Source organism: Eptatretus burgeri, chromosome 2 (assembly GCF_056783735.1).
Source record: "Eptatretus burgeri isolate ZD-2024b chromosome 2, Ebu_testis_v1, whole genome shotgun sequence".
Lineage (NCBI taxonomy): Eukaryota > Metazoa > Chordata > Myxini > Myxiniformes > Myxinidae > Eptatretus > Eptatretus burgeri.
The window spans coordinates 5,719,187-5,744,578 of record NC_140962.1 but is presented as its reverse complement, the minus strand read 5'-3'; the positions used below and the strand labels follow the sequence as shown (position 1 = coordinate 5,744,578).

The 25,392-nt window shown below is 41.6% G+C and overlaps 1 protein-coding gene across 1 annotated transcript in view; it reads right to left on the bottom strand.

The window, feature by feature from the left end:
- Positions 1-25,392, bottom strand: part of LOC147031312 (unconventional myosin-XV-like) — a 443,397-nt gene that overhangs the window by 368,729 nt on the left and 49,276 nt on the right. The window contains exons 5-9 of the mRNA XM_085861560.1: positions 16,416-16,588; positions 10,562-10,646; positions 4,430-4,483; positions 4,049-4,127; positions 3,429-3,559 (exon numbers count right to left, since the gene is read on the bottom strand). Coding sequence (XP_085717686.1) covers positions 3,429-3,559; positions 4,049-4,127; positions 4,430-4,483; positions 10,562-10,646; positions 16,416-16,588 — 522 coding nt within the window. The remainder of the gene's footprint in view (positions 1-3,428; positions 3,560-4,048; positions 4,128-4,429; positions 4,484-10,561; positions 10,647-16,415; positions 16,589-25,392) is intronic.

The window sequence follows — 25,392 nt, the reverse complement described above, 5'->3', positions numbered from 1 at the left end:
AACAGACTGTGTGGTTATTTGAAAGTTTTTTTTTTTTCACGTACGGGCACGCGAGGGCGAAGGAACATAAACGCACGTACGGGCACGCACCAGTTAATTAAAATGGGCTTCATTAAAAAACAATGCTAAACCAATGAAGGAAAGGACGAGGATGAGCTGAAACATTCAACAAGAGGGGATATTTATTTACAATAGGGGGGAAGGAACACATAAAGGGCAGAGTTAAACCCACTATAAAGGATGCAAATAATGTACAGCAAAAGCACTTAGCCAGTTGCTACTTAAACAAGACAGGCCCGCACACAGACACACACCCAAAGAAAAGAAATGGACCTCAAGGGTCTTTATTATTCCTTCAGCTCGGAGGGAAGTCGAGCTGAGGGACGAGAACGTGGCTGGCTACCTGGCCGCGAGCGCGCAGCTGGACGTCCACAACTTCCCGGAGCTCCAGTCACCAGAAGATGGACCAGGGCAGCCAGACACAGACTAGTGCCAGTGACGAGATGAGGCCAGACCAGTGTCGAGCAGACCAGACAAGCTCGAGCAGACGGAGAACCAGACTACTCGCTCGAGCAGACAGGGCGCAATTATTCATTCTTCTTTCTTGCTTTTCCTCCTTCTCGGGCGCGGTCCGCTCGTGCGTGGCCTGCTCTCATTGGGCGGACCGCGTGTCGCGGCTCCGTCTTCTTGCAAAGGACCGCCCCAGCTCTGATCCGCTCGTCGCCCATTGGCCGCAAAATGACGCATTCTCTCATATGGCACCAGGCCAGAACGAAACGCTTCGTGAGTGCGCGAACAGCTCGGACAATTTCTCGAGCAGTGTTGTTGTTGGCGTTGTCACAAGTGTAAAAATCCTATCTATAAAATAACTTTGCGGCGCATGTACACGTAATTCCCATTAGTATATCAAATATATTCGTAATCAAATATATACAAATATTCAGAGATCGAGTCCCATACCCCCAGCATTTAGTTCCCATATCCCCAAGGGGTATGGATACCCCTGGTTAAAGCCCAGTCACACCTTGACGTTTTAGCCAGCTTATGCCGATTTTTGGAAAATTTGTCTAAAACGCTGGCACACGTCGAATAAGTTATGGGTAAGTTTTGATAACATTGAGAGCACGCTGAAAAACACTGCCATACGCCGTTGTACGCTGGCTTTAAACGTTGTACTTTTCGGTTGTCCTCAAATTTTCCATGCTTGAAATTTTAAGACTTATGCCAGCGTATGACTCACACATTCCGCATAACGCTGGCCATAAGTTGTAGGCACGTCACGCGATCGTTGACACACGTCGACACACGTTACTTGTAAGGTGCTCATAAGTCGAAACACGTCGAGGAAATGGTTAGCGTACCCGAAACTTATTTCTAACCTATGAGTAACGTGTTGTAGGCACATTACACGATCGGTGAAACACATCGACGCACGTTACTAGTAAGGTGCTCATAAGTCGAAACACATCAAGGTAATGGTTAGCGTCAGTGTTCCAGACTTCCTGGTTTTATTTTTTTTCATTTTTTTTTCTTCCTTCCTTCGGTATGATGGTGATTTTGACACTTCGATTTCTAGTGCAGTTATAATATAATATAATTAATAGACTGCCGCTTAACGATTTAAATCATAACCGCACTGTACACTGAACACCGTCATACCGAAGAAAAAAAAAAACCGGGAGTCTGGAACACTGACGCTAACCATTACCTTGACGTGTTTCGACTTATGAGTACCTTTCAAGTAACGTGTGTCGATGTGTGTCAACGATCGCATATCGTGCGTACAACTTATTCCCATCGCATGCGGAGCATGTGTTATACGGCAAGTACGTCGCAAAATTTTCAACATGTTTAAAATTACAAGACGTACTCCATTTAATACGACGTATCATAGCGTACTTTTATTTAGCGTTCTATTCACGCATACCAAACTTACCCATACCATATTCGACGTGCGCCAGCATTTTAGACGCATTTTTCAGAGGTCGGCATACGCTGGCAAGATCGCCAAGGTGTGACTATGATGTTGACACTTCCATTTCTGCAGCGGTTATGATTTGAATCGTTGTGCGGCAGCCTTTCCATAACCTACGCCATGTCATCGTCGGCGATGCGTGCAATGCGCTATGCCTAACTTAGACTATCGTTTGGCATAGGTTGTGAAGGCCGACAACAGGTTCAGCATTCGTTGGTATAAGTTATCTATAACACAGCGAGACGTTCTGTGTCTGTTTCTTATACGTTATGCATAAGACCAAGTCGTTATGAATACGTCCGAATCTTTAAAAAAAAAACATCAAAAGTTCAATGTAAGCCAGCGTTTTACATACATTTTAATACGTTGCCATTGCTGGCTAAAACGTCAAGGTGTGACTGGGCCTTTAAGAACCACTGTGCTAGAGAGATGGGGCAATGGCTGTAACCAAGCTGTATGCCAGAGCTTTGGGAAGCAATGCAGGATTGGGATGTTTAGAGACATCTGTTCATGAATGTTACCAGAAGCCGGCCACGACTTGATGGAACTAAACAACGAGATAGATGGCCCTGAACCTGCCACACTTTTCGCATTCACATTCCTCCCCCCAACCCCCCAAGTGAATTACATCATTAGCTTTGATGGATTTATTAAATCTGGTGTTGGCCAAATAGCCTCCTCCTGTGTCAGTTACTTGCCTATCATCGTGCAACTTAATACTTCAATACTTCTTGAAAAATAAAATCGTTAGATAAGCAAGATAATGTGCTCCAAAATGTACTGACTTTTGGATTACATGAATTCTTATGTGACAAATGAAACCCAACGCATCAACAAATGAAACGGAAGACCAAGAAGGAACCCAAAGAAATAAAGAGCAAAGATGGGTCATCAGGAGGAACGTAGATAGAATTTGGGTTTCAGTCGCAACTCCACAACCCTCAAAACCCATCCAGGCACAGTCAAGTGAGCCTTAGAGAAACATTTCTGCAATAATTCACTTCTCCTTTGAGAGAAAGATAAAGAAAGAAGAATACAGAGCAAAATGTAAAAGAGAAGAAAAAGCAAGAATTAGAATGAATAAAGAGAATTGTGAACAAAAAAAAAAATAGAAAGAAATGTGAAAGGAACAAAGATGTTGGGAAGAACCCGGACAGATAGATTTTAGCAGGGACTCCCCAGGTTCAAACGCAGCAACATGTACAAGCTACCAGAGATCCATCAGCGGGGAAGCACAGTCCACACACAGCATCTGGATATGGAACAACATAATGAAATGGAAGTACCAGAAGGAACCCGAAGAAGTAAAGAGCAGGAGGAACCTGGATAGGATTCGGGTTTCAGCCGCTACTCCACTACCCTCAAACCCATCCAGGTATTTAAATATATTCATCAAAGTATTCATCAACATATTTAAATTGCAGAAATCTTGTGTTTTTTTTTTAATCTTTACCTTGAATTTGCTCTGAGCAAACCTAGAAAAGGGAAAATCATTGATATCTGCTGGTAGAGAGTTCAACATGTTGTTGGATTGTAATGTCACTGCCACTCTGATAAAGTTGGCATTGTGAAAAAGTGGTGTTGCTGCAAAACACAAGCAGTTACAATAAGAGGATAAAGCAATATTTTGAGAAGCTTATTCCAGTTTACATACATATTAATCAGAGATGGCATCACCTTGACAATTATAAATACTAGCTGTTGTCCAATTTTTTGTCATTTTTTAATGGGAATATCAAATGTATGAATGTTGCAGAACACTGTTCGGTCCATTTTGATTTTTTTTTATGCATTTCATTAATCATACCTTTTAAATACTGCATCTGGAAATCAAGGTAGTTTGAGAAGCATTTGTAAATTGCTATAGGAATGTCAACTTTTAAAAAGAGCTTGTTTGCAAGCAGTTGATCATCAGGGAGTGGCTAATAAACAGGTCCCTTTTCAATGTTGTGTGTTTATGTTTTTTTTTTAAACAAACAAACAAAAAAAACAAGTCACCTTCCTTTAAAACAATATTCTCTCTTTTAAAGTTGTAAACTTTATTGGAAAGCCCGTCATCTCTATTTTTCCTACCTTCACTGAATCGAAGCAGCCGAGCCAAATCTGCTGGGACGTCGAGTTGAGACAAGGCCGCAAGTACTTCTTTCTCAGCCTGTAGCAAAAAAATATCCATCACAAACGTATATCTTTCAACAAAACTTGAACTTCATTAAAATGATAAAAGAAAACAGAATTTGTTTAAAGAAGAATTGCAAACAAAATGGTGAATTAAATGACAAGGAATAATAAAGAAGAGAAAGAAAGAACACTAAAAAGGCAGGTGAATACAAGCTATAAATGACGATTTTAGAAGTTACCAAATGGTGATCATGGTGATTAAATGTAACTTTTTCAGCTGGGAAACAGCAGAATTTTTCGTGACTTGGTTATAAGGGTGACGTATATAGTACTTACATTCGCCATGATTGTACTTTCTTCACAATGTATATTTCTTCCTGCAGCTTTAATCTGTAGATAAAGCATTATGATTAATTCATATTTTTAAAAACCAAAGAGCAGATTAAAAGATGCAAAATCACATTAAAAAAACCAATCGGCTTCGGAAAAGTCTGAGGCCCCATAACTGGTGAGGCTGCACTCGTCCGAAGCAGTTTGAGCAAAGAGGTTGATGGCCAAGGAAAGTGCTATATAACCATACCTTGAGCCGACGATACGAATCCTTACAAGTTACTATTCCTTCAGGTGTTTTACTCTCTCAGCAAAATTGCAGTATCAGTCAAATTACTCAAACAAAATTAACTTCAACAACAAAACAAGGAAAAAGGAGCAAGTAGAACAGAAATGCACAGGGGCAGAAAACATAACTCGAGCTTCAAAAGGTAGAAATGGACTTTGACCGCTGCAAATTAAAAGAGCAGGTGTGCTGTCAGGCCCCACCTAGCTTGAAAGACCTTTGTTCATATTTTCTCATGCATGAGTCATCTCGGTTGATGATAAACTATTTGGTTTTGAGACAATGTTCAGTGCAGCACTTCTCCATCAAATTGCACTGCAGAGATTTTCCATTAATTCTTCGTGAACACATTTTTGTCATGAATGTTGCATGCAGCTTTTGAGGTAATGACAACATTTTATGTCAATGAGGAAGGCACATCCAAACAATGGCTGATGCGTCAACGAAGTCTCAGCGCAGATATTTTGACCATGTCTCACTTTAACTTTTAAAGCCGGCACATCATGGAAAAACTGTTGTTTGTCACCTGGGGTCTGCTGCGACGACATCATTTATTTGTGAAAAATTAACAAGTAAAAGTAACACAGAAGGCATCATTTTGTCATTGCGGCTTTAATGGCACCCCTTCAAACATAGTAAACCCAAATTCTCTGTTATGAAACATATTCAAACACGAAATAAAAACATTTCAACTATGCTCGATGCAGACATACAATTTGAACGATGCTCTTTGCGGACATTTTTGTGACATTTCTCACACCATCTGCAATTCCCTGTCCCCTGTCCTTGACAATTACAAATACTAGTGTTATCCAATTTTTTGTTTTTTTTAATGGAAATATCATGCCGAAGGGTTTTGATGCTGGTTTGCTGGCATGCTGGTTTGATGTCGTAGGGCACATGTAATGACGACACTTGGCGGGTCTCTCCTTGGCCGGTCGTGGTTCACTTATCTCGTACCCCATAGCAATGAGACCATGCTTGGCTTCTTTCTGAATAGCTCATGGTCCAGCCAACCGGACTTCTATCTGATTGCTGATCAACCGATTACCAAGCTCACTCAAGAATGCTCAACGTCTGGAGTTGTTTGGGATATATTCAGGAAACTTTATTTCCCACACAATCAGAGCAGCAAGAGCAACAAGAGCAGTACCATCTATCATGTTGAAATAGACAGCCATGGGCCAGTGCAGAATGTTCCATCTGCAGGTGCAGTGTGTGACTAAATGGTCCAAGTTATTAACTCCACCCTTTGTTTTGCTGTAGTACAACACTAATTCAGGCTTGTGTTTGGGATGATGTTCTGCAGGCATATCCTTGTCATGATGAAGGGTTGAGAGGCAGATGACGCTTCTGTTTTTCTTTGGAACATATGACAACTGTGAGGTTTTCACTAAATCCAAATGCTGACGACTCCACTTCACAATGAGGATTCCTTTGTATTTGAGGAGGAATGTCAGGTTTATTGCTTCTCAAAGTCCCCACCAGTGTGGTATTGCTAATACAGAAGTTCAATTGCTAATGGAACATTGGTGAAGAAATTGCCCATGGTTACATTTCTGCCTGCTTTGTACCAAGGGGATATGAGATACTTCACTACCCTTGTACCCTGGTTCACCTGCTGGGCTCCATTCAGAGGCTTACCAAGGTACACCTGGCCAGTCAGCGGATAGCTTCTCCCACTGTTGCAGTTCCTCCAAATTTTGATGCCATACGTAGCTGGTTTACTGACTATGTATCGATGAAAGGGACAGTTACCTCTGAATGATACCAAGTGCTCACCCACAGTCACATAAGGGCCAGGTATGTAATATTTAGGTAGGGCAGCAATAAACAAGTCCCAAATGTCTGTGATGGCCGCAAATTTATCATCTTCCCTCCGTGTGTTTCACTTATTTTGTTTGGTGGATCTGAGGTAATGTAATATTTGTTGAAACCTTTTTAGGCTCATTGTTGCCCTGAACATAGGTCGACCAGGTCTAAGAGACCAACGTTCATCAAGCTGCTCATGGTTGATCTTGAACACACCTGCTAGAATTAACAGTCCCACCAATGATTTCAGCTCAACATCAGTGACAGGTTTCCAACTTTTTGGCTGGTGGTCAGCATGACTTTCATTGTACCAAAAAGAAAGAAATCACTTAATTTTGCTCGGTGTCTGGTGAGACATCAGCAGCCAGGGAATATTGTTTCTCACTTCCATCGCTCATTACTCCAAAATAGTTTCAAGTTTCATGCAAAAACTGTTCATATTGTCAGGTGAATTGAGACAACACTTTGGGAGGATATCACAGGAGAAAAATGACAAAACATTAGTTACAGAAAAATCAACAGGAGTAGCAACTTGGGGTCCCCACAGACTCCATGTACCGGCTTAATAACCTTTAGAACCCTAAGCTCCTTGGACTTTTGGCTCCCCCACCCTGGGCTCCCTGGAGAAAAATAAATGAAAAGTTGAAACTTGTTTTATTTCAGTTTTCTGCCTGTAAAAATGTTTTTATAGCCCTGTAATTACAAACAAATGATATTTTGAATCAGACTGTCTTGCTTTCTTCATTTCTGAGTTCATCGCCAATACTTTACTTTGTGGTGCCAATCAAACCAGCAGTTATTGCCCGGCTTTCCGACACATCAGAATTCTTCACAGTATGTGCACCAGTGTATTGTCTTGCAACGTTTTGGCAAGTCCTTATCCTTTACCCTAGGGTTCCTTTGCATAGGCATAAAGTACTTCTCTCCGCATACAGCACGATTATTGGAAGTCGCATCTGGAGCCTTTTTTACATCATGGTGAGCATCCCGTTTCAGTCGTCACTCGTCCTAAAACTCTGCTGAGTGTCGATTACCAAATGCTGTCCAGTAGAATGAACATCTCCTACAAGTTCCTGACAGTTTCTCGATAAACAAATGAAAAGTGACTACTCTCTTGTTTGGTGGAGCATGGGGCTTCATGAAACCCATCAGTACGTATGCATTGTACGTAGCCTACATGAAGAATTTTATTACCAAGCATCTTGGCCATTTTCCACCCAGAGCCTTTTGATCAACTGAAAGTGTCTCCGGTCGAAGACTATCACAACAACCCACAGTGAGAACTGGATTGGCTGATCTGGTCGATGACAAAACATGTACAACCTTGCATTGGGGTTACTGTTATTTACATGCATTATTAAAACCATTTCTGCCAATAAACCCCGTCTGTGTTCACATATAAACTGATGTCATTGCTAGTTTGCACTCATTTCAGATATGCTATGTTATTTTTACATAACACCTTACCTTTGGCTTCCATTGACATTGTATTTGTTTATGCAGTTTTGATCCATGTGCTTCTACTTTTCAAACAAAATGCAAAAAACCAAAACAATAAAAGACTCAAAACTTTTGTTGCTTCATATTTTGTGAGGAGTATAAATCATATATATTTTAAAATTACTGATACGTCTCACCATCTCAAACACACGATGTCTACATGAATTAATTCATGAACTCTACACTTATTACATATGCAGATAAAGCAGAATTTTTGACATCCCCTCCCCCTTGCTTTTCCCTGCATGGTTACTACAAACTCTTTCCCTCTCTCCCTTTAGCCTGACCTCCTCACAATTCCTTCTTTATTTCCTCTCCCCACAAATAATCCACAATCCTTTCTCACCACTATCATCCTCTTACGAGTCAACACTGTAAACATAAACTGAATGACACATTGGATGAGCCTTACACTAAACAATTGTTTGCATAATGCTAAACAATTTCACCTCCATACAGGATGATGTGCAGCACAATGCAGACTTTGTCAAAGTGTTTTGAGATTTTACGAGGCTCCTCTCTGTTTTTCAGTAAAATAGTATGCTGAGTGTCTGACGTGGTTCTTGTTATTTGGCATCTCGTTGTTATTAGTCCCCTGCTGGTTTCACTGAAGGGGACTATAGGTTTGCCCTCCATCCACCCGTCCGTTCATCCATCCATCCATCCGTTCTATCTGTGGTGTTTCAGACTTTTTTCCCATACCCTTTAACATATTCAACTGAAACTTGGTACATGGCTTTATTATGATAAGGTACAGAACATGTTCGAGTTTCAGGGTGTTTCATCAATTTTTCACAGTTATGCCCTTTTCGACTTAGAAAATATCACACCAGACAGGGACATGCATTGCAAAACAATTCTCACTCTATTTTTTAAATTTGTATCCATTTAGCCAAATGGATTTCGGTGATTGGGACAACACATATTGTCGTGGAACCGGGTGTCGGCAGCGAGCACGACCGCTAGGTGGAGCAGTAGAGTCGGCTCCATCGAACACCCGGAATTTAGATCGTGCTCCTCAGAGAACTCCGAAGAGGCACGGGTCCCTTACAGGACCGTGAATCGCCAATAATTCGGCCGCGTGGAATAGGGTTAATTGCCAATTTCAATATACCTAAGTATCCACGCGGCAAAGCTACTGGGGAATTCACACCCTCGGCAGGCCTCGAGCAGAACGAGCCGTTATTGGGCTCGAACCGTGCATAACCTGAGCGGATGGTTACCAAGACCAGTCGGTCCAAATGCACAATTTGCCGCTTCCCAATTTCCCAACCCGCACCATGCTAAACCAATGAAAGAAACACAGAAACTAGCTGAAACATTTAACGGGGGATTTATTTATAATGGGGGGGGGGGGAGGGAACACACAAAGAGCAGAGTTATCCGACTATAAGAAATGCAGTCAATGTACAAGCACTTAAATAATTGCTACTTATAGACTGGGCCCACACACAGACACACATACAGAAATGGACCCGTCGGGTCTTTATTGAAGGCCTTCAGCTCGAGGACAGGTGAGCTAGAAACCAGAGCTATCTTCGACCTTTCCACCTCGTTCGGCCCTTGACAATCCAGCTCGGCGGGACTTGAACCCACAACTCGAAGCCGCTGCAAGCACCGGGTACGGAGGCCAGCGTCGGGCTCCAGCATGCTCCTCCAGCACACGACGAGACCAGAGCCAGCGACGAGACAAGACCAGAAGCCAGCGACGAGACGAGACCAGAAACCAGATGACCGCGCTGTCCCGTCTATTTCTTCCCTCCCTCACGTCGGGGGCAGGGGGGAACGTGTCTCACCTCCCCGCACCCCTCATTCGTCGGGGGAAATCGTTCATCTCTCCATGATTGGTCAGGGGGCGTGTCGGGGGGTCTAGATCCCCCGCCCCCCGAAGAGGCTCTGCTTCTCTTGGAGCTCGCTCTGAGCCCATTGGCGGAAAATGACGCATACCCATATTTGGCGCCAGGCCAGAACGAAACGCTTCGTGAGCGCACGAAGAGTGTTGTCGAGCGTGAGCGCACGCTCGACAATGCATCGAGCAGAGTGTTGTCATGTGAAAGTGAAGATGGGCATTGTTGTCATCATTATAAGGGATGTAAAAAATCCTATCTGTAAAATAACCCACAGCGCACGTACACTTAATTCCCACGAGACACAGGGGATGGATTCTAACTCGAAACACATATTTACAGATATAACTGATCTATAGGGACACTGATGTTGTGTGCAGTAAGCTTCCAAATTCGTAACAATATTGCACGAGGTGTTAATATTTGAACTTTAAATTTCTAATTTGGGGAAATATGAAATGATAAGCCCCTGAATCTACCCTACCCCCATCCTCCTCCTCCGGCATCTGCATTGTGCTCCATTTCACAATGGATGAAAGTGAAACACAAACAGATGCTTTGCTTCTTTGTCACAATTTTGGTAAGACTCTTTAGGACCCTCCCCCATCCTAAAACGATAGATTCAGCCCTATGTAAATGATTGTAAGTCTACGATAAATATTGGCATTAATTCATTGGATGCATTCATCTCACCTTTTTGTAAGACTGGAGTAATACAATGACTATTACAGCAGCTCGAAGCTGCATTACTCCTTTTCGAGACCTTCGTAGCTTTTTACTGCAAAACAAGTTCAGATTTTAAACATGTTGAAGGAAAGATGACAAAAAAAAATCATTTAAAACAATTTCAAAAGAGAAAAAGAAAAAAGAATCACACCAGGATGAGTGGCACGATGGTTCAAGTATCTCCTCGTAGTCCGAGGTCGGCAGTTCGAACACTGGCCGAGTCATACCGAACACTTTAAAAATGGTAAGTGCTGCTTTTTTGCTCAATGCTCAGCATTTAAAAAGGATAGTGCACAGAGAATCAACCATAGGGTGGCAAACATTTCCCACACCAGATGGGCCTAATGGCCTCCTTCTGCGTTGAAGTTCATTTGAAGGGAACTCCTATTATTATAAACACCTCCACTGTTTTTCAGTCATTAAACTTAAATCATGTCAGAATACTTACAAAGAGCTACACAAAAGAAAAGGGAAATTAAGAAAAATAAAATGCAATTAAAATTAGAAAGCATTTCAAAATGCAAAGACTGTCCGCGTCCGCTTTGTACTCGAATTAAACTTGTCGAAAACGACAGTTAAAAAAAAAATGTACATTTCATTCATGGTGTTCTCCGCCATCTCATAATTAAGGTTTGTTGAAGATTTGATGATGAAAGCACTATTGGTAAAAATGTAACGGCCTGAACATACACACTGAATCTCAATGGTAAACAATTTCAATTAAAACATTTATGGCTGGTCGACCACTTCACTGATGATGTCATCTTTACAATCCTTTATTCCCCATTGGGAGTTGAATTAGATGTCCCAAGTTTCAATTTTTTCTGATCAGCAGTTTCAGAGATACTGTACAGTATAATGCTTTAATTTTTTTGTTTAATCCAAGATGGCTGCCATACCATATGACATGTGATGTCACAATTATAATTCAAATATTCTCCATGTGGGGTCACTCCTATCCTGGAAAGTTTGTGTCAATTGGAGAAGTGGTTGCTGAGAGAGAAAAAAAGTTAAAAACAAAACAAAAAATAGCAAAAAAAACAAAAGGCAAAACAGGATCGAAGAATAACAATAATAAGAAAAATAGGACCGCGCGTCCTGAAGCTCACCTGGATCAGGAGCAGCAGTCACTCAACCCCCCCCCCCCACACACACACACACACACACACACACACACACACACACACACACACACACACACACACACACACACACACACACACACACACACACACACACACACACACACACACACACACACTCCCACCCCCTTGCAGACCCCTTAGACCCTGATTTTGATAATGCTGTGAACAAACTTTGGTACTTCACAGGTGATGAAGGTTGTGGTCGTTTCATCAAAATTGTGTGTGTAGTTTTGGAGAAGAGAGCAAATACCTATTTTTGGGGTTAACTCCCCCCCCCCTCCATATACTCCCTTAGTGATCACAGATTTTGATACGGTCAATACACATTCATTCGGCATCAGATATGAAGTTTGTGGCCAAGTTTCATCAAAATTGTGTGTTTGGTTCAAGCGATAATTATGACTGAAGTGTTTACAGACTAACTGACTGACTGACTGACTCACGGACACTGCTCGATTGCATAAGTTCACCAGACTGAAGTCCAGATGAGCTAATCACAATTACAATAATAATAATGAAATTATTTTCACAAAATTATGAATTTGTCGTTTCTCATAATAAAGTTTTGTTGAAAATTTGACAACAAAAGCTCAAATGGAAAAAAAAACTTATGGCCCAGAGAGACACTCAGACACACACACACACATAAGTGATTGCAAAACGCCGTCTTCCCCTACACGGGGGATGGGCAAACTCGAAAGCATCTGAAAAAGCAAAGTCCGTCTCTGCTTTGTATTCGGACTTTTTCTTCTTCTTCCGTATACCAAACGATACCTTTGACCTTTTGACCAAATTATTAATTTGTCTTCTCCATATTCTCAAGACTAGAACGGGCACTCGGTAGAGCGCATACCTTCGCCGCCGCAACTTTTTTCCGGGCACATTTGAAAAACGTCATTTTAAAACGTCCATGACGTCACAACCGACAGTCCGATTGACGTCAAATTTGGTGTGTAACCTCCTTGAAGGCAGTCCAACAAAATGGAATGATAAACACTGAAAAATTAAAAAGTTGAAAAATGACGTCATCTTTTGACGTCATTTTGACGCACTGAACGTTTTAACGTTGGTTTCATGTCAATAGCTCTATTAGATCTGAAGCTATGCCTACAAGTATATTTTGACCTTGAGTGTGACCTTGACTACAGAGTTAATTGGCAAAACCTGTACATCAATAAACATATTTTGGTACTGATCCTAATGCCTGGATTTGGGAGACTTTGCTTTATAAATTATATAGATATTTGAATGTAAAATATCAGGACATCTTAGCCACAATTGAAAAACGTCATGTTCAAACGTCAATGACGTCATAACGGTCAGTCCGATCGAAGTCAAATTTGGTGTGTGACGTCCTTAAGGTAAGTCCTACAAAACGGTATGATCAAAACTGATGAGATCGAAAATTGAAAATTTACGTCATCTTGTGACATCATTTAGACGCACTTCCGATGACGTTACGTCAAATCCGACACTACATATCCGAAAGGTATCTCGTCATGGAACAATATGGCGGTGGTTGCATGTCGATAGCTGTATTATGAAGGAAGTCATGCTCAAAAGAGTGTTTTTGACCTTTTTATGACCTTGACCTTGACCTTTGACCCGATCGCTCCCAAAATCTAATCAAATCGTCCTTGGATACTCACGAATCATCCCACCAAATTTCATGCAATTCGGTTTAATACTTTCTGAGTTATGCGAATAACAAACAAACACACATATTCACAAATAAATAAATACACAGCGACCAAAACATAACCTTTCGCAGAATGCGAAGGTAATGAAGCTGTGTTGAAAATTTGATGACAAAAACTCAAATGACAATTAAAATTTCAGGTCAATTGGATGAAAATTGATGATTTTGTCATGCTGACCATTGACCTTTTGACCAAATTCTGAATTTGTTTTCTCCAGTCTCATAATAAAGCTTTGTTGAAAATTTGATGACAAAAGCTCAATAGTTAAAAACATTAGGGCCCGGAAAGACACACTGACACCGACACAGAAATGATTGCAAAACCCTGTTTTCCGCTGCAATGGGGGACGGGCTAACAAAGAAATTATACACTGATCTGAACCGTGAGATAATCGATATTTGAAAATGACTTATTTTCTAAATGTCTTTGAATCAAACATGTTTCTCTCTCTTTATGCTTCCAAAGTTTAAAGAATTTCCTGAATGGAGTCAAAATTATGCTCTCGTGCTTGTCTTTCTTGTGAATCCTGCCGTGTGTTTCACGAAAGGTTGAAAATGCCATCATTACACCAAAATGACTATAAACTGGTTTTCATGATCTCTCATCATTTCTCCTGTGAAGTCATTAAGTTACTACTTCTGCTATATTTTAAGAGCTCTAAATATTTCCACTCTCTTGAAGGATCGAACGATGAAAGACGCTTCTCATGAATTGGCAGGCAAGGTTTAACATTTGATTGAAGGCAAGTGAGTCTGTGATAACTTGCCGACACTTCACAAAAGACACTGTGGGATATTTATACCTGCAACTACACGGAATGTTGGCTTGATGAGACAACCAGCTGAACGAGGCCTTTCGTGCATGCGCTGTGTGCATTTCCAGCGACTCACTTCCACTAGCGCTTTTAACCTGCCATTGCTGGGGATAAATCTGAAAGCCAAATGGTCTTTCACATGTAATTTTCAGCATTTAAATGAAAGAGTGGTAATTTCAAAATGTTTTTTATTCAGCGGAGACTGCATTTATTCCTGCAGTGTGAAACACTGCAACCAATGCCTTCAGAAAACAGACTTTTTGGAACACCGGCAGCATTTTCGATCCATCATGTAACTTGTTAAAATGGTGCCACCTTCATCACCACACTCACCAGAGCATTTTCTAAGCAGGAATTTACTCCTCCCCATGGACGGCAACATATGGGGATTGTCAGTGCTCTTAACCTTTCAAATGCTGTACATTGAGCAAGGAAGAAGTACGTACCATTTTAAAAGTCTTTGGTGTGACTTGGCAAGGGTTTGAAACGCTGACCTACCAGACTCAAAACGGATGTTCGAAACATTACACCACCAAGTCTGGTAAATTGTTAGTTAACCATTTATCAAAATCAAGAATCAATGCTCACCTTCACTCTTTCATTCCTCTTTTTTCCTGCCTTTGGAATAAACTCCCACACTCTCTTCGATCCCACTCTTCCCTCCAGGTCTTTCACCTCCATCTCTTATCTCCCCCCCCCGCCCCATCCAAAACCACGATCTTTTCTACCCCTGCTTATCCACCCAAAACCCAACTCCTTAAAATTCCCTGCTTTCCTTCCTGAAAGTACCTGTCATGTCCATCTTGTTTACCCCATCCCTCTCCCTTCCATAGATCTCCCATCTCTGTTCCACACTTTTTTCCTTCCCTCTCCCGCCCCTCTTGTCTCTTGCTCCCCTTGTACGTTCTGTGTGTGTTAGCACAGAGAACGTTCTCTTATATGAGCCTCGACAGTGGATACAAAAAACAAACAAAAACTGTTGTGTTCCTGAATGCAAATTGGATGCATGAAAATAGAGGAAATATGATAAATGTCCATTGATGAGAGGTGTCAAGTGAGTTCCTACCATTTCCTGTTAACACAAGCAAGCGGCGGCAGTGGATGACACGCACGCGCACATGCACACGCGCACGCACGCACGCACACACACGGGCATGCACACACACACACACACACACACGGGCATGCACACACACACACACACACACACACACACACACACACACACACACACACACACCTTTCAGTGAGCTGAGAAAGTTATCCAAGTCTGTTCTTGTGCACAGGCTCCCAGGTACTTTTCCAAGTATTTTCACCTTCATTTCGAAACATTGTGAGCCATTTTAGGTTCCAATCCTTATGTCATACACACAACTTACATAAGGGTGCAACTAACACTGCCATTTCTGCAGGTTTCTGCGCTTTCCCCGAGCATTCTGGAATTGATTACGTCAGTTCGAAAGTCCCGTATCAGGGCAGGATTTTTCGAAACTAAGCTCATATTCCAGCGATATCTTGCTTATTCCTCAGTGAAAGGCACTGTGGGAAGTTTAACACCCACCAGCTAATGGTAACACACAGGATACCAAGCTTAACATTCATCTGAGGGAGGTAACATTCTGTGACGCAATCAATGCCCGGCGTATGAAGCACCAATCTGACCGTTTACAGTCAGGTAGGGAATAAAACCAAGAATAGACAGCTCAAATATAAGCAGTCCATATGCAAGGCTGGAAGAAGGCACAATCTGTCATTCTGTCAGGACTTTTGCATGGAAGAACAATTGGAAAATAACCCAAATGTCCAAGAGCACAAAATGTGCTGTGGGTGAGTGACTTCAACATCAGCCACCAACAATAATTGAGCTGGCAGGATCCTGAAAGACATGGCTGCCAGACAGGGCCTGCATCAGGTTGTGAAAAATGAAAAATAACAACAAAAGGAAGAAACATACTTGGGCTCAGATTTACGAAGCTGCCTAATCACAGATACGTCTGTTCCTTCTGCATCAGAAAGACAGGCAAGCTAGCACACTGGTACTTGGCACAAGAGGACTGCTCCAAAGGAGCCAGCAGAGTAAGTTAAAATCAAAACCAAGCATGCACAATATACAGCACAAGAAACACACCAAAGATAAGCCTTAATTTTCTCCGGCGACTAACCGAATCTGGTGTCCACGTATGTAAGCCTGGATGATAATCGCCTTCCGACGGAACAGAAGGAATTTTCGACGGCTCAAGAAGCCGCGGAGGTGCCGTTGAATGATTACAGCAGCCAGGCCCTCCCGGCAGGTACCCTCTTCCAGCTGCTCGCTCAACTTCTCTCGTAAAAACACCTGCGGGCAGGATAAGAATGCCAGTGATAGGACTAAAAACCACTGCTTTGACAGAGTAGAAAGACATTACATGTTCACTCTCTGTCAACCAATCTGGCTAAATATACTTTTTAAAACCAGACAATTTTTATTGCAAGGATTGAAACTTTCATTGCTTTCTTTCACTGAATCTTTCATTGCATTTTTAGGATTGAAACTCATGAGAGAGCTGAACTAGAGATTGGAGGTCAAGCACATTGACAATACAATTGCAAGAGCAGATGGATATATTGGGTGGCAGAATGGCCACATCGGAGATATGCACAATCACCTCTAAATTGTCTAGCCTGGGTTCTAATCCCGACCCAGCTATGAACTATCATCCCAGTGTCTCACAGGCAGGGTGATTTATCAATGTATGTGCCGTCCCTCAGATGGACGTTAAGCAGGCATCCCATCTGCCGGCATTAGTTGGTGGACGTTGAAGAACCCATGGTGTCCTTCGTGAAGAGTAGATGAGGAATCAATGGCACCATGGTAAAAAAAAAAATCCAAAATATCTATACTAACCTCACATTCCCCCCATCCCAGGGGAACAAAATGCAAAAGGGTCAAAACCGAAGGAGGTCGCTATGCCCCGTAGCTGGGGAGGAGGAGTAGTAGGAGTTGGAGTAGTAGGATGAGGAAGAGTAGGAGGTGTAGGAAGAGTAAGAGGAGTGGAGAAGATGTGTGATGTACATTTGAGTAATGGTCAAATGAGCAAATTTAGAAAAAGATGGTTTCAACACTTAGTCTTTGGACTTCTCGTGATCCAGCCAGCAAGCCATGCAAACAGAACTACACAAACAAATCTGATGTAAGTGGGATTGACTATGTCATAATGGGGTAGCCTCTGTATCGTTCTTATCTGAGCATATGGCTCATAAAGCTCGGTACCCACGTTCAAATCCCATGTATTTATCCTTTATGTACACATATCCTTGTAAATTTAAAGGTATAATGATGTCCACTAATATCTTTCTCCTGCAGTGATTTATGAACAAAGCTCCATTATGAGCGTCAGATCTCTGTACAAAAAATAAATAAATAAATAAAAGGGCAAAGACTATAGTCTCAGGTAGCAAGATAAACAGTAGGTTTATCAAAAATAACAGAGAGCTTATTGGGCTCGGAAAATGCAAATAGGAGAGGAGGTGAATGAAAGATTGCTTTGCCACGAACCTGTTTGAAGGAAAGAATGAAGCCATGAGCTTTGGCCTTTTGCAGAAAAGTATAGCTGAGCAGATTGGAGTACTTTTTGGTAGGAATCGTTCAAATGGTGATTCAAGCAACAAAAGTGGCATGAAGTCTTGTTGGGTTGCTTGTTAAGAAAAGCACAATGGCCACTTTAAAATTCAAAATGGCCACCAATGATAGCGTGAATTCATGTTTTCATCATAAAAATTGATACGGTAATCCGATTTTAAAGATCTAAGGATGGATGTATATGTTTTTCAGCAAGTAGACATTGATTTTGCAAAGTTTCATCATGTAAAACACACTTTCCCATGAATTCTGGTTGTTTTGATGAAAATGTGTGTCATCACTGATCAGAAATGTGCTGTCGATACTGACAAACATGCAAATCATGAGTATGAAGTCATCGGAATGATATAGTTTTCATTTGGCAATGCTTAACAGTTGAATAAAATCAACAAACCAGGAGTTGTAGCAAGAGGTCAATGATGACAAAAAAACGTGAATGTTAATGCACTACCAGGGCACACTGGTAACATCACTGCTGTGTAAGTCAGCATGGGGTTTAGTGTCAGCTAATTAACTTACACTCAACATTTAGCAATTATTTGAATGTCCCAAATGCTATCTAATCCATCACATTTGGTTCGATAGCTGCACCGGAATTGACAGAATGTGCCAGCGATTGAGAGCAGAGCCAAAGATGTCATGGCTATAGTCACCTGGATGGTGTACAGATCGCACGGGACTTCAATGACACTGCATGAACGATCGGTCGAGGTGTTGAGAAGATGCTTGAACCAAGTTGCATCCCAAACTTGAAAATGTATTCGGTGAAGGATTGTAAAAGGATAAACCCTCGACCTCTCATCGCTCATCTCTAAGATTCCAAAAATGTCATCCAAATGGCAAACCAATTGGAGTAAATGTTGCCTTTGTCAACAGAACAAGACTGAAAGTCTTGCGTCACCTCAAACCTCTAACAGGACAGAGCAGGATGCCTACAGCAAGATTGCAACAAACGTTCCACTATTTCATGCTATCAGCACTCGACTAATCATGCTTGATCCAGCTGGACTATATGACAGTGGTGGTATTGGAGAAGCAATGAGAAGAAATAAGGCAAAATATCATGAAAGCTGGAGACTGATGTTAAACAACACCAAGCTGTAAAGGTCAAGGAAAAGAGTCTTCCAGTGAAAGTAGCTCACATAAGAGCAGCAGTAAAGTACAAAGAAGTGGTTCACAGCATTCTGAATGCTTCTTATGTGTGTGAGAAAGCAGCTCCAGCATCTGCATTGAGAAAAGCCATGGCCATGAAACTCAATCATAGAATAAATGAATGTACGAGTAATCTCGGTGATGGAAGACGCCTCACAAAACTCAGTGGTGGAAATGTTGCGGCACAGGAGCTGAATGAAGTACTTTCCTGCTTGCCTGGTAGGACTGTACAATAGAGAAAGAGCTCATCTTAAGATCTTGAGCCACAAGCAGAAAACTAATCTCCTGCCTGGCAAAGAAATCGACCCACTTGCATTTTTTTGAGCTTGTCACCTATATTACCGAGACAAAACATATTAGTGACGATACCATTCCTGCAATATACCAGACTTGTAGATCTGATGAAACTGCACAAACAGAGACTTGAACAAGTGGGAGTAGAATCATCAGATGTCAATTCAACTCGGATAAAGGACCAGCTTATGGCACAAATGCCTTAACAAGAAATTCACCAAAAAGGACGGGATGTATTTCTTGCCTTCCTTAAAGATGTAGGCTCAGTTCTTTCTGAAGTTTCAGACGACACCAAAACTATTCTTCTTGCAAAAGCTGCCAAACTCATGCGCAACCACATGATTGACCACAAGTCCAAATTTGATGGAAACTTTATTGAAGGATGCGTTGAAGAAGCCATTCCACCAGCACTTCTTCAGTTTGTGTGCATGATTGAACACGGAGCAGACATTAAATCACAGCTAACATTTGGTGCATCAAAAACGGATCTAGCTATGGTACAATTGCTACAGTACAACTGCTACGCAATGTTCAAAGAAGGAGCAGTAACTAACCCAATCCCTGAATCGTGAAGTTTATCTGTGATCTTCAGACCCCATTTCCTCTATCCATGGGTTTATCCGTCTTTGCAAAACCCAGCAAGAGACATCTGGTAAAAATGCTGAATGACAACGGTGTTAGCATTTCCTTTAACAGAGTTCTAGAAATCTCTGAGTTAGGAGATGTCGTGATCACCAAATATGAAGACGATTGAGTGGTATGCCCACTAACTTTGAGAAAAGGGTTGTTCATGACATCTGCAATGGACACCATTGACCACAACCCAACAGCAACAACAGCCAACCGCATCATTTCATGGCACCAGCATTTCCATATTCCAGCACCCAAGCAATGGCAATGAAGGTGAAATGCAGGAACCATTCCAAATAACAGCAGGTAAGGTGAAGACAGTTCCAGAACTTACCGACTCTTTCACCAACATTCCACCAGCATATTTCGCAAAGAAGAACCCCAATCCTCCACCGACTCAAGCTCCAAGTCTGTCTTTGTCTGGTCCTGGCTAGCTCACATTCTTGGCTCACCTTCAGTGGGCAATATGCTACGGCACATTCTTGGAAATACACTTTATCATTTTTGTCATTTTATTAAGAAATTTTATTGATCACAACAAATCATACTACACAACATAAGGTAAAGGAAGAAGATTTGTAATACTGGTTACCACCAAAGGTGGCGTTATTTCCATTCGATGAACAATGCTGGGAAAAACGGTCACACCCAATTGGTCAGTGCCATGACCAATCGATGAGTGAATAAAGGCGACATAGCGACAGCCACACAACCTCGAAAAAAATGGAGTAAATATGACCCACTGTATTGCAATGGCCTGCCTGCAAAGCACCAATCTGACAGTTTACAGCTGGGCTTTTCAAGAAAAAAAATTCACAAGAACAGCATGATTGTAACTTTAATAGTTTACTCACTAAAATCAACTAGGCAGCTCAAAGTTAAATATGTTACTACTACACCATTCTGTTCTGATACAAATGCATAAAGTGTAATCATTCTGAATACAATAAGAGAAGCATCGGTTTGTGTGTTTTTGTTTGACTTCTATTCACTCCTGAACCACTGAATGGAATGAGTGAAACCTGGCAGTTGTACTCAAGGTGTGCACTGGAAAGTTTGGGGTGGTAAAAATAAATTACATCGTGACGGAGTTTCAGGATGAGGGAAGCGGGGGGGGGGGTGGGGGGAACTAATTCTCTCTGTGTAAATATGTATGGAATAGCGCCACTTCCAGTGGAAGACGATATTGCAAGCCATACTAAAATATGCCAATTATGGTGAAATTAGCCCATCCATAATTCTGGGGAAATTATCCCATCAATAAAGACGGGTTCTTCCTTTGTGAGATGCATGAACAGATGTGTTGTTTAACTTGGATAATGAATAATTTTGGGGAGTATTCACACAACCCTGACTCTACAATTGGACGTGTCATTTATTGAAGGGGTTTCTGGGCATGTGTTGTGCTCGGTGCTCCAATAGTAAGCAAGTTGCAAACATTTAAAATGACCGGTACATTGAGTCGTCATTTAAGGTTTGTGAATCCTGTCCAAAACTATTCGTTACAGAGGTTAAAGAACAGTTGTTCAAAATGAAAAATTATGTAGGGATGCTGCACATGGTCCTGCGACTATTGTTTGTGTTGTTATATACAAGTGGTATGTGGAATTTGGCCTTTTGCAATCATCTCTACCTTGTTTCTATATTCAGTATTTTGAAGTATCCCTGCAATATTATATATTTTTCGAAAAAAATTTTTTTACTTGCTTGTATTCTTTTTATGACATAATTGTTCAATTTCAACAATAATTTGCTCGTTAAACACAATTCAGATTATGGTTTAATGCTTGGCACTCATCAGATGAGATTATTTTATTATTTTTATGGATGGACTTGGCAACACCATTATTCTTTGGGGAACCTGGCAGATATCAGTATATTGGTATGTTTATGGGAAAGTGGGCAATAGTTAGATCAAGGCTGCAGACACCATGTAGGTTTGTGTAGCTTTAGAACTTCTTCCATGTTTTAAGTGTATGTTTAGGGTAAGGAATCTAAGTGTTGTCCATGAGGGGATGAACATTATATGCTATAGATATAGCTTGGTTAAGAGGTCTCATGATTTTCTTCCCTCTGGAATACTCTGACAGCACCAGGGGAAGGGGTGGGGTGACGTTACGTCTCCATAGGCCGTGGCAAGGAATGGACAACTCCCCCACAGTTGTCCATCAGTGCGTGGGAGGTATGGAATTGTTCATTGCAAAGACTGGTATTGGTGAATATCCTTGGGATATAGACTAATGAGAACCTCAGGGTAGGGATTCCTAAGAGCATTGGATGAGGATTGTTGGACATAGCAGGATGGAGATTCATGAGGACCATAGGATGGGCAGTCATGAGGTCTCAGGGCCGTGATTGTTGTAACCCCCAGAGTCTGATTAGTGGGCTTCAGGAGCTGAAGAGATCTGATTTGCACCGTGGCAGGGGATGCATATAAAACTCCAGCCTTGAGAGTAAGTGAGCTCTCTTTCACCCTCGACTCTCTCTCTCTCGCTCTTGCTCTTGTGCTCAGACTCCTTTCCTGGTTGAGAATAGCCAGCACAGTATGTGTTCTCCAGCTCCAGCTTCATGTCCACACACATTCTCCAACTTCGTGCCCCCAGCTGTCTGTAACACCTATGTGCTCTCCACTACATGCCTTCCATTCTGTGCTGCCAAGGTCTTGTTTGAGAGTTTGGGTGTGGGTGTGTGTATGGTACCTCGGGGGAAATAGTTTGTTGTCCTGCGATTTTATGTTTCAGCAATTGTGTTTATACCATGCTCTGTGTAATAAAATATTTATTTATCTCTTGAGCAACAGCTTGCTTCATGTTGCTGCTATTTTTAAACACAAAAAAAAATCAGGTTCACTTTGGATTCCTGGAGGGTTAAATTAATGGAATTTTGTTTAATAATCAGCACAGGAGTCACCCTTGCTGAATCACAAGCTGGTGACAACTGCTCAGCACCAGCTTGTTAGCTCAGTTTTAGTTTGGCCATTTTTCACAGTCTAGGCTCTGACCATGCGACGGTAATCATACATTCATATTTGTTTACCAACTTGAGAATGGGTCACGTAACATGCATTCTTATGAATTACAAGAATCATTCAACTCATGAAGATAAATTTTGAAGCAAATCTGCATCACACTTAATATTGTTACAAGCGTCAGGTTGGCCCAACATCCCAGTCCAAATTCTGATGAACCGCATCAAAGTGGTCGCAACGGTCAACTGCTTTGGCTGCCCGGAGCTGAATCATTGGCCTGTTTGCCAAAGACTGAGCTCCAACGGAACAATCAAATCAATTAGTGCGACACACAAATAAGTGCCTTGTATCCATTCGCACAAATAGCAACCGAACAAATCGCCAGATGCAGACACAGTCTCATATTGGGCGCTATTTGCCTGGACCGAATTGGTCCTTTAACTGATGTGTATGACTCAACGAGCGATCAGAGACACTCAAATCACCCAGAGACAAAGCGATTGTATAAAGTGTATTGAAACAAATGGGGAAGCAATACATAGGGAAGCAGATAGTAATAATTAACCCCAAAAACCCATACATGCCTCTGAGTCAACGGACAAATTGAAATCCTTAATCATCGATGTCAAAGCCTTTAGGCCTCATTCACTCAATAGATAGATGATAGATAGATTGCACAGGATAAGAATACTGGAAACTGCTTTTGGTGGGACGCAGCTCGGTCTAGTGGAGACATGGCTTGGCAGTCACAGTTCGTGTCGCAGACAGAAGTTGGCCGAGGGAGAGAGTGGGCATGGCCCGTTGGGTGGGGTTGTGGCTGTCAGGCAGCGCAGGCATGGCTTGTTTGCATTTCACGTGCAGTTCCCTTGTAAGCTCGAGGACATCTTCTGCTGTGCTGTTTATGACATGCCATTATACAAGCATGGCCCCCACCTTCATCTGTGATGCACTTCACCCCTCCCCGCATGACCGCTATTGGCCCACAGCTCAGTCTCTGGGTGGGGCGAACCTTCCCTGACCTTTCATCCTTCTGTTGGTGATTCAGGATCGATTGGGATGGATGCAGCCAGTGTTTTCCTGCCAAGACTTGTGCCGACGGTCAGTCAGCACACTTTAAAGAACATATAACGAAGGGAAGACCGTTAAAAAAGCAGGAAGCGACTATGGTTTTAGACACACGGGAGGTGGGGGAAGAAGATGGGGGGAAGGGTGGGAAGGAACAGACTCGTTTTTAAGACAGACTCACAATATCAAGGATAATGTTTTTTCACACAGTGGAGAACAAGATAATAAATATGGGAGAGAGAGTTCCTGTGCCTGAACGATGCATTCACAACAGTGATTTTGCAAAGCTTCTGCCCATTTCAATTCCCACATTATTGTGCAATTGGCTCATTTCAAATCCAGTTATCAAGCGTTTCACCTATGAAACAAAGACATGGCAATACAATATTAATACCCAATTATAGGTTACAAAATTTACATTCACCGAAACACAAGAATCGAGCTTGAATCCTCACCAAGCTCATACAATCACAACTGCACCACTGTCTTTAAGATATGCTCATACCATGCCACCACAACAAGAAACTTTATAATATTCAAACTTTACCCCACAGGGAGGCTATCAAACATTTCAAATATCCGAATCACACTATGGACTTAGCCGAATACAGAAGTTTTATGAACCTAAAATGTCTAAATATATTTGAAGTGGCATATGTGGGTTCCTTCAGGGCACTTCCAGAGTGTCGTGATGAGACATGTGATAAGTTACTGAGCGTGCACAGTTCGAGCAAAATGGCATACAATCATAAAGGCGTTCATTCAGAGTGCTGAAAACCTCTTTGTGATCGACTTCAAACCATCAGAAGACGATGTTGCGGACGTTTATTTTGAAATCTTTTCTGCATTTATAACAACCTGGAAAAGTCAAGCTAAATTCACCGAGCTTGGGAATCAAATATAGAAGAAGAAGAGTGAAAAACATTATGGCTGTTTAGATACTTGCTAGTTTGAAACACTTGCAAAACAACAGCACAGCCGTGCCGTCAGTCAATGATGCTACCCCGCAGACATACGAATGAACGAAGAAGTGCGACGGTCAGCTTCTGTCCATTTGTATTTGCAATTATTTTTACACGTTAGTAGCCTTGTTAGTTATGAAAACATGTGACATTGTAGATAGATCCTTATAAGAGCTGATGACAATCTTAGCAGAGAATTTAAGACATCCTGTTGCAATAAATTAATAAGGTGGCCAGTTTGTTTTTTGGGTCATCCTTACATTGAGTGACACCGCACTCTGAGATAAAAGATAATTCCACAAGTTCTCAAAATGCTTTACTTCAGTGCATTAGGGACAAACAAGGTAAAATAACTGTGATTAATTTAAGTGAAATTATTGGCCAATCTGAAATATAACTTTTTAAAACGTGATTTTAAAATAGGTATAAATGAGAGTTCAATTATTCAC